Below are 10,517 nucleotides of genomic sequence, written 5' to 3'. Positions count from 1 at the left end.
CCATCCCAATTGACTGAATAAAGAGAGAGGATAATGAAATGTAAAAATTTAAAAACTGATACCTGGCAGCAAGTTTTAGCTCAGTCTTTAAAAACTTCAAGGTTGCAGGTAACTCCCCTGGTAGAGCATGTACTAAATATCAAGGCCAAGTCCTTACTGCAGTGAGCTGTGTCCTTTGCTACAAGTCATCCCCTCTCTCTCTCTCTCTCCTGTCACTATCAAATAAAGCAGAAATGCCAAACAATGTCAAGGCTGCAAAACAAGTACAGATAACTCACGACAACATAGTTGGCACCGGGTTTAAGAAGTAGTGCACAGTTGGAATTTTTGTCCGTCAATTCCTAGATATGACAGTAAACCCAGGCTCTAATACTGTTTAGGAAAACACAGGTGAGACAACAGATTTCCAAGGCCTCCAACCAATGATGTAACTCAGTGTAAGTGCCAGTGACTACAACAGCACAGTATGAGGGACAAACTGATTTAGGGAAGTATTTAGGCTTAAAGGTCATCGCTGTTATAATCTCCATACAGCTGTTGTGACAACGTGGATGAATGTCGCTGTGATGTTTTGTGCCAATGTTTCCTCCATTGGAAACAGGTACATTTAATAATCTCTGATGGTTAATGTTCTGTTTGTCATAGAGTTTGCCCTTAAATCTTAAGTTGTCAGGTAAAATCTTATGAGTATTAGGTTTTGAAGGATTGCTTTCACCCTACGATATGTTCTATGACTCTTATATTTGTGGGCTTAAAGCAACAAAACCTGTGCAAACACTCGTCACAGCACTCCCTAAATTTAGTCTAAATGGATGAATCTGATTGTTAAATTCTTCTTTTTTTTATCAGTTTGGGATGTAGGATTTGTGCAAAACATGCCAAATTATGATGCAACTCTCTCCTTCAGTTTACAACCCGACATTTATACTGCCCTTTAACTTACAGTGCATATCTCATAACAATAGCGCAAAAGTTGTATAATTTCATAAGAAATCAGCATTATCTCCAGAGGGACTTCAACATAACTGGCAGAAAGACTATTCAGTTCCTTTTCACAGATCAATATGATTACTATTTTTTGTTGTTGTGAAAAAAACTGCCTGCCCAGTACATTTAAAAAGTATAGATCAAAGAAATACAACAAAGACGAGACACGCAAATGCTATTCGTAACAGTCATAGGACGTAATGCATTGAAAGGAGCAATTCCACTGGGGACAAAACAAAGATCGGCATTGTATTTACATGCTTGCATTCTTCACCCATGTCAGTTCACCCTTGACACACTGTTGTGGTAGTTAGAGGGAAAAACGATTCACTGTCCCCCTCAAATGCCTCAATCTCCACCACACAGACACTTCTGTGTGGATGTAAGATCTTCACTACCACATTTGCTGAACCCGTAGTTTGATAGAAAATGAATATTCAGATCTCACATAATGTTTCTAAAGCCTCACTGCCATATCTTAATGGGCTATGATTGCTGAGGCTGATGATGATCTTGAGAATAGCAAGCAAAGAGGCCACTCAGCATTTTCTCAGTGATAGTTGATAAACTGTAAAGACAAATTAGTTGAGACACGTGATGAAAGAGTGCCGACGGAGATCATTTCTTTTTCTACATCTTTTCGATTCAAACCAAACACACAAAATGTTACATATTCAAAAGTGCAGACTGAATCTCACACAAGGGCAAACTGTCCCTAAATTCTGTGTAAGGGGATTCCCTCCTATTTATGCAGAAAAAAACAAAATGAAAAGAGTCAGTAAGACTGAATCACAGTATAACAGCATGGAGTGTTCCTCTTCTGACGGGCACATGTCTTCCTGGAGCCTCGACTCCAGTTCAGTAATGACGATGAAATGCTCCTTCTTAAGCTCTGCTCCCGGGCCTGGAGCTCAGAGTCGATCTGAACCTTCCCCTCATCCCTCCTCCTCCATCTACTCACATCTCTCCACTTCATCTGATCTCTGGACTGCCTGCAGGAGTGAGGTATGTGGAGAGTTGAGGGTGAGGCGGTTCGGGGGTCAGTGAGGCAATGGCACAGGGGGAGAGGTGGGGTGAGGGCACGGTCAGACATGATCCTCGATGGGGAAAACAAGGCGTGTGCCTCGGCTCAGCAGCTCCTGCTCACGGGAGTCAAGCTCACGCTCCAGCGCCTCCTCTGAGGTGCTGCCGCTCCGTTTTCCGTTCACGCTCCAGCCTGAACCCCCGGGCGCATCTGCCCCGCTGCCGCCAGACGCCCCGTTGGCTGTGATGGCGGTGTCACCGTAGGTGAGGGTCAGGTCGCCGTCGTTGAGGATGAGGTCCGAGTCGTGGTCCCTCAGCTGCTCGTGGTTCTGCAAACACATCCACAGTGAAACATGAGGGGAGGGATGGGAGCATGGGACACACATACATGCACACTATGAGGCATAGTGTGGCATGAACAGACGGTCATACGGGACAGACGGACATTAACAGTGTAAAGGCTCATAAGGGACACTATGGTTCACAGAGATACAAGGGAAGGGAAGAGACTTCCACTTAGTTGTCAGAGTAGCAATGGGATTACACTGCAGTTAAAACAAAAGGATTAACCAGACAAAGCTGCATTAGATGTACATCAATACAAACAAGCCATGCACTGAGGCAGTGTGGCTTCATGTGGTTAAGAACTAAATGTGGAATTACCCTGACAAGAAAAAGAGCATCGACCGCATAAGGAAAGGATAGTTGTCAAAATAAAGCATGAGGCTTTCACAGCTCTGATTAGGTTTGACTGGCTGACAATCGATAAGCAGCCTGTGTCCTCGGGGAAATAAAGTGGAGCGCATGATGAGCCTGCACTGGGTCAACACATGGATTACTCAGATGAAGGGATAAAAAAAAAAAAATCATGATTACATAACCCTTCAGTCCCAACATCTATCTCACTACAGACAAAAACCAAAGATAGAGAAAAAATCCAGATAAAATCCTCTAGGCTATATATGCAGTTGAAAAGGTTACTGCTACTCTCTAATGAAAACAGTGCTGGAGACGCAACTGTTCTTATAACCCTGCTTCTGCTCAGCTAATATCCAAAGCCTGAAGGCAACAGCTTGGTCACCTTCACTTTATACTACACAATTAAACAGTGTAGTTTCAAGAAATCTATAATAGATATTTTTTCAAAACTAACTTGTTTGGGAAATATATTCTAAAAACATTTTACAGTTCACGGTCATTGAGAACCTTATTCAGCTTCATTTGTGGAGCATTTTATTCCCTCTGCATCTCATAATATCTGTAACTGAAGAACCAGGCAAAGAGCTTTATTTTAATCCTCTGTCTCTACACTTGGCAACACAGAACACAGGACAGTCTGATTATGTGAACCACCACCTAAATTCAGCACTCGCCTGGCTGGCACACAAACTGCGACCCAGAAAGAGAGAAGCACAAACTGAGAGAGGAAGATGTTTAGATTTATGGACTGCTCACCAAACTACACCAAATTACTTATGAGAAAAAAATCCATTTTCTACACTAAGAAATTCAGACTTTGTAGTATGTCTGCCCCTCTGAGGCGACTTTGGAACGCTGTGAAAAGTGAGGCGAATAGAATCAAACCTACATGAAAACACTCACATGAATAAGGGATTCTACCCGAGTGAATGCAACTGTGACCATCCCATCAATGGGTGTTTTCTGTGTTTAAAATATCGAGGCATAATGTTTTTCAGAACAGAGATCACCACTGATGTGGGAGTGAATGGGTCTTTTGTGCCCCCTGGATGCAAAAAGGCTTCTTGCCTGTCCATGTTCTCTGTTGCTGATGGCCTCGGTGCTTTGTATGCTCCTGGCAGGCATTGAAAATACTTTTCACAATATTATAATGTGACTCAGAGAAAATCTCCAGCTCTACAAAAATGTCTGATGTTCTGAAAAACCTCTGACCAGACGGTATGCAATTAATGGGTTTACAAGGGCCTACAGTAAGAACATGATTTTTTTTTTCAGGGTTAGTGTTAATGTAAGAGTGTAAGTCTGTGTTGGATGTGTCCATAGTGTTTGTTTGTGTGTGTGTGTTGGCAGTACACACCTCATATGCCTGCGGGCTGGTCAGACAGCGTGCCAGTGGTCCACAGCAGCTGGGCAGAGTGGTGGTGAGGGGCGGACCGCTGTGCGTCAGGATGGGCTTCAGGTAACTGGGCAATTATTAAGGAGAGTAAAACTTTATACCTACAAAGGCGAAGCAAAGAATTCAATGATTTGAACAGGAAAACAAGAGGAAAATCCAAATATTGTTTACCTTCATTTTCATGGCAATACCTCTCTTTTGCACATTCATATTTCCATTTAATGGCTTTGTTTTCATCATTTCAGATATGGTTCCTTTGGACTGAAACACCATTTTAAATTTATGTTAGAGGATGCTGTAATGTAAACATGTTTTCACTGCCGCTTTGATGAATAGTCCTCTTATCTAGATCTTATCTAGTTCTTTGGTCACTGCCTACAATCAGAAGAAGTCTCCCTTACACAGAATAAACAGAATTCAATTTGCACCAATGAATTATGGCCTACTATTGTCAAGGATGTCTGCCAGCCGGATATTTGGAGTATAAAACTGCATGGCATCCTGAGAGCAGCTGAGGGGGAGAGCCATTTTTTATGCTTGGCAGCAGTGCTGCATAAAGTGAAGGAAAAATATGCTGAGCCACTGCGCCTCCTGTTTCTAATTAGTCAAGCGGTATTCCAGTCTGGGAAAACCCAATGTCCTGTGCAAACGATTATGTTACTTGTTCTGTTGGCGAGGAAGGCGGACTGCTCTTTGTCAGAGGGACTGAAACTTAACCATTCAGACGATTTCAGTAGAAAGGATTATTTGTATCACACACAGTGTGGCTAACCTCCGAGTAGGTATTTCAGCTCAACTGCCTGCTACCCAAAGATAAAGCGTTTGCCCCAAGAAAACCCACCAAACTCCACACCAGAGCTTTATGTCATATGTTTGCCTCACCCTCCCAAATGCTGGGACGTAAGAGAGCTGAACTCTGCCCGCCTTTGCTGTGTCGAGCAAGAGTCACCATGGAGAAAGTCTCCACTGTAAAACACAGCTGCCCTACTCAAAAACTGCTGCACAATCAGCCACCTGGGGAGGCAATTGTTCAGCTGCGAAGGAAGAAGAGAGGAAGTGAGAGGATGAGCTGGGAAACACATTTACTCGGGTCTGTTTTGGCAGAGAGGGAACTGCATTAATTTTCTGAATTCATGTGTGAGTTATTCCTCTGACCTGGGATGGTTCGATCTATCTTTGGCCAGCCAGAACCAGAAACAGACTTTAAAGGCTTATAAAATATTTGCCTGAAAAGCTGCACTGAGAACTGAAAATAGACATGAGATAACTGTGTGGTAGCTCAAAAAAAGTTAATTACTTCATGGATTACTGCATGGATGAGACAGCTGCTGGTTTCTTTGGTTCAATAAAGCAAGGCGTGGAAAGGATACTTGTGGTCAAAGGTGTACCACAGTCTGAAGAGCCAGGCACTCTCCTGTTTGGTTTTACTTTGTCCTTCAGCCTGGGGCCCGTCCTAGAAAAAAAAAAAAAAAAAAAAAACATAGGGGGATGTCAACACATTCTCACCAACAATTGCTAAGTCAAAAGCTTTTTTCAAGCAATAGACCCTGTATCGTGACACCAGGAGCCTCCAGGATGTGAGCAATGTGACGTCTGAATAACAGACCACCCAGTGCTGACGAGTTAATTGTGGAATCCCACTGAGCACTGGGTAAATATAACAGAGGAATGATGGGACATAAGACAGGGATGTGCCAAACCACTGTAGGTAAACACCCCATTATCATAATTCTCCTTGGGTAATTTCAGCAGTGTAAATTGTAACATCATGCTGTGACTTCGTGGTGGCCGCCCCCACATGCACACCCACGTCCCTGGCCTCGCAGCAGTCTGTCAATAAACACACGGAGCAGCACCATGTAATGAGAACTCACCCACAAAATTCAGCCCTTGCAATATCTTTATGGAAATGAATCATCATCATAGTTCCACGGGATAACAATTAACTGGAAAATGACTGGATTGTGTATTTTTAGCATACAGCACACTGTTCCTCCTGTAATCTCGCTCAGCTTCATTTTACATCAAAACAAGCTATTTATGCACAGAGCTATGCAAAAACCAATCGATCTTTTGTAATATTTCATTAACTCTGCAAAAACCAATCGATCTTTTGTAATATTGCATTAACTCTCTTGCCGCTTTGTATCAATACCTTTTGTTTATGCGCTGTTTTCCCATGATGCTGTGACATTTTACTGTGTTAAGGAAGTGCTTTGTGCTAATTCAACAAATTTGTAAGGGATTTTTTAAAAAAGATTTATTTTGGTATTTCTGCTTTATTGGACCGTGACAGTAGAGATAGTCAGGGAAGAATGGAATGGGAATTAATTTTATAAATTGGTTTGAGTCGGTTAGCCACCTAATTTATCATACATGTTGTATATTTTGTTAATCTACCCAGGTGTAATGCAGTAGGTTGTATTTTAAGCTCCATTCAGTCAATACCCAGCCGCTACCCAGACATATTTATGTACAACAGCCAGGGGTGGTTCAGATTAAGACTGAACTATGATTAAAAAAAAATAATGTTGAGATTAATTGGTAACACTTTACAATAAGAGTACAACAATTAACGTTAGTTAACGTTAACGCCATAATGGTTAATTAACAGTTAGTTAATGATTATTATGGCATTTACTAATGTTAATAATATCTACAATAATCCTAAAATAACATATAAATTAATACCTTAGCACGAACAGCATTAGTACATGATTCTTAGACACATTAGTTAATGGTTAGTTATCTGTTACTTAATGTTTATTACGCCATTAACTAACGTTAATTGTTGTACTCTTATTGTAAAGTGTTACCAATTATTTTTACAGATATGATGATATATGATTCAAGATGTTAGTAGGAATGATAATTTTTGCATCAGAACTTTAATTATCACTGAAAACCAATTAAAATGGTGATAATATGATTTTTGCTTTGCTCCACAGTACACAGACATGTTTTCTTACATCTGTAGAATACAGTTTGTTTATTGTTTGTTTGGGTTAGGGTTAGGGTTAGGGTTAGTTTGTAGGCCTCAGAATCTCTGCTGCACCACAACACTTCATTTGCAACAGTCTTCTGTCACACAGTTCAACTTCAAAGAAACTGCAGCTCTTGCAATTTTAATAATAATAACTGTTCAGCCCGACGTCAGGCCCAGTTACTGTATTACAGTTTCAGTGACTTGAGTGTGAGTGAAATGCTCACCCCATGCAGGACCTGGAAGTTGTCTCCAGAGGGCTGTGGATCCTGGTCTGGGTCCACTCCGACCCTGCGACAGAAGACGACAAAGCAGTAAGTGTGTGTGTGGCGTGGTTGTGTGTATGAGAAAGTCAGAAAAATGTTTTGGGATGTGCCCCAGTGATGATTCAACACAACAAAACCACCAACGTTAAAAAGAAGCCACTGATATTCACAAACACACATCTCCAAAACAGATAAGCGCTAACAGCTCACCCGTGACGACAGTGGGGCATGCAAGTGCGACTGAAAATACATACACACCATCTTTGACACCATCCTGCGACTGATTTACTTTTAGCTGTTCAGATGCTTTTGTGTTTTTACCAATTTTTCACTGAAACCAAAGACGCACATTGAACCCAAAACCCAAAGAAAGAGAAATATAAAATTAAAACGTGGCTGCTGCTGCACTGGCTTTCAATTGTTGTTGTCCCTTTCTTAACAGAGATGGATTGCAGTGAACACAAGCAAATTTAAGGTGGTACACAAAACTTTCAGTTCACATGAACTGGAACTGCTTCCTTTCAACAACTGAGTCTAATCCATGTGGACAGAGGCCAAGGCACAAGAGTGCAGCCTTTCATGGCTCTATCTGAATTGCCAAAATACAGCTGGCACCATAGGTGGTTAGACCATCACTCAGAGTTATCTCATACAGGCTGCATTGTGTACAGTTACCTTCAAACAGTAACATCTTTCCAAGCATCTTTTCCACATTAGCCACACAGAGGCACTGTCCCTTCTGAGTAAATATGCAACAAGAAACAAAGCATATTTCCTCCTTGTTTTCCATCACAATGAGAATAAGCAGGCTATGCAAAAACCTCTATCACCATGCTGCAGCCTCTGAGGAGCTCCTCCCTCTCCACTACAAGACTTCCACATGCCTCATAAAAGGAGCTAGAGAGGAGGCAGGGAGAGGGGAAAATGTGGAGGCCCCCTCTCCAGAACGTCAGGGGGCTGAGGTTGCACCGAGGTCAGAGGACCTGGAAAAACAAAGGTGCACAGCCTGCTGGGCGACATAAGGAAGGATCTAGGGAGGGAGGAATGACCCCAAGATTAAGACGCACTGAAAACCATTGGGAGGGACTAAGAGATAGGAGCACAGGCCAGCACAAGTTTCCTCTGATAAGAGACAACACTGATCAGGCGCGTGCATACCAACACATATTCTTGGGAGGGGAGGCCCACTGACTTTATTTCACCTACTAACCTCTAATCCTGTTAAAGCATCCCCTCCCTCCTTAAAGACCATCAAATGATCCTCACAAGCTGCTACTTTTCTGTTCTCGAGGGAAGACGCAAGAGCCCTCAAGAGAGTAAAAATAAACTTTGAGGAACCAGCTTGAGTGTTTTTTCCCTTGTAAGCTCAATATTACCTTGCCTGCTTCCTCTTTTTGCCGGGACCTATCAGATGAGTTCACGCTGTTCTGCTGACAAATCTCAGTGTGTGATTTGTCCTTCACACTACTGTGGCAAAATCTGGTAGACGACCCACCGAAACACAAAGAAAACCAGGCTGTCACACAGATTCTCCACATTGCCTGCTCCAGGCACAGAAAGGCTCAAAAATGCAGTTGAACATGCTATGGTAACTCCACTAGCGGCAACACTTGCACCCAGGTCAGGCCTGTGCACAACATAGCTCATATCTCTTTGATCAGTGGGTGTTAAATGTTCTCTAAACAGCACAGAACAGGGAACCGTGAAAAGTGAGGGCTGCATCTGAGGTAACCGCATGCTTTCCCATCACCATGTGCAGTCAATTTGTACACACACAGATACAGCACCTCATGTACTGCCACTTTTCATAATGACGGTGCTGTCTCTGCAATGCTTTGCTGCCCCCAACTCTGTCGTATCACAAACAAAAACACACTCAGGTAGAGAAAGATACACTGAAACAGCAGTCATATGTTCATCAGTTTTCCACTCTGACTGCCACCACTGTATTAAAAAACCTCTCTACTTCTACTACTACTATCTGCTATCTCATAGATTAGATATGCAATTCATCCATGCACTTCATTTCACATACAAATTTTCTGTATTTTCACATACTGGATGCAAACTGTCATCCAGACAGTTGCATCTAAAAGTAACAAATTAGAGAATATAAAAGAACGTGAATACCTGTGTAAAAAATACATATCCTTTTGTTAAAAATTAGTGTCTGTTTAATGGGGGAGTGCACGCACATGGAGGATTAAGCAGATAACACTGACCACTACATGTTGAAAAAAAAAAAAAAAACTGGCAACAGTCTCAGCCAAATATGATCCTGTGGGGAGGTGCGCTGATCCTTGGAGCTGGCATCAAAACTCAGCAGATGTTCAGGGATACACAAAACACAAGAGGAAACAAGTAAAAGAATCTGGCGCTCCTAATAATTTGTACAGCAATCTTCTGCCACAATATTATATTCTCAAAATCAGGTCTTGTACGTTTTCTTAACTTTTCTTGTATGTTTTTTTCTAAGAAAAAAATGAATAAATTCTAATCTCAAAACAAATGTTTTATTTGTTCCTGATTTATTTCTAACTGAAACAGCGACAGTTTATAATCCCTAAAATGAAAAGATCAACCTCTCTTTTCATACATAGAAACAAATTTTAGGCACTACCAAACACGACTCCTGACCATAATTAAATCATTCTCCTATTTGAGAAGTTTGTACGTAGAGAAATTTAAGAAATTTCTAAGAAATGAAACTGTTACAATTTAAAATTACTTTTTATGCCATCTCTTATGGTTAAGAACACATTCATGAATGTGGCCCATGGACAGGTTACTGCTTTGTCCTTTCCTCATCTATCTACCTACCACCACATGTCAAACATCTAATTAGGTCTAAAATTCTCAGCATTTGAGCTGAGAGATTAGCAGCTCTTCCCTGATCCAGTGGGAACCGCAAAACCCACTGTAGCAGCCGGATCTTTTCCTCCCTGCTTTCTAACTGGCTGCCCTATAATGACACTGTGATGTTGAGCAAGCCTTCCTCCTTAGAGATGATCCCCACACAGCCCAGGAACACAGAACATCCGGCTCTCCACACAGTATAAAAGCTGGCTCTCTTCTATTACCCAGATGGAGGATTTTAAAATGAAAAAATATTATATTTCATCTGGCAAAATTAATTTTCACTCTCAACGTAAAATTCATGCCC

At 41.7% G+C, this 10,517-nt stretch overlaps 1 protein-coding gene across 2 annotated transcripts in view; it reads right to left on the bottom strand.

Moving 5' to 3' along the window:
- Positions 1-830: 830 nt before the first annotated feature.
- The window catches only part of slc9a7 (solute carrier family 9 member 7), a 24,560-nt gene continuing 14,873 nt past the window's right edge, over positions 831-10,517 (bottom strand). The window contains exons 14-18 of one of the 2 annotated variants that reach the window (XM_030049607.1): positions 9,142-9,204; positions 7,316-7,379; positions 5,476-5,558; positions 4,067-4,172; positions 831-2,339 (exon numbers count right to left, since the gene is read on the bottom strand). In XM_030049607.1, coding sequence (XP_029905467.1) covers positions 2,073-2,339; positions 4,067-4,172; positions 5,476-5,558; positions 7,316-7,379; positions 9,142-9,204 — 583 coding nt within the window. In that variant the 3' untranslated portion in view covers positions 831-2,072. The remainder of the gene's footprint in view (positions 2,340-4,066; positions 4,173-5,475; positions 5,559-7,315; positions 7,380-9,141; positions 9,205-10,517) is intronic. The other variant, XM_030049608.1, reaches the window with a different exon arrangement.

Source organism: Myripristis murdjan, chromosome 4 (assembly GCF_902150065.1).
Source record: "Myripristis murdjan chromosome 4, fMyrMur1.1, whole genome shotgun sequence".
NCBI lineage: Eukaryota > Metazoa > Chordata > Actinopteri > Holocentriformes > Holocentridae > Myripristis > Myripristis murdjan.
The sequence above is the reverse complement of the archived record's forward strand: the minus strand, read 5'-3'. Positions and strand labels throughout refer to the sequence as shown.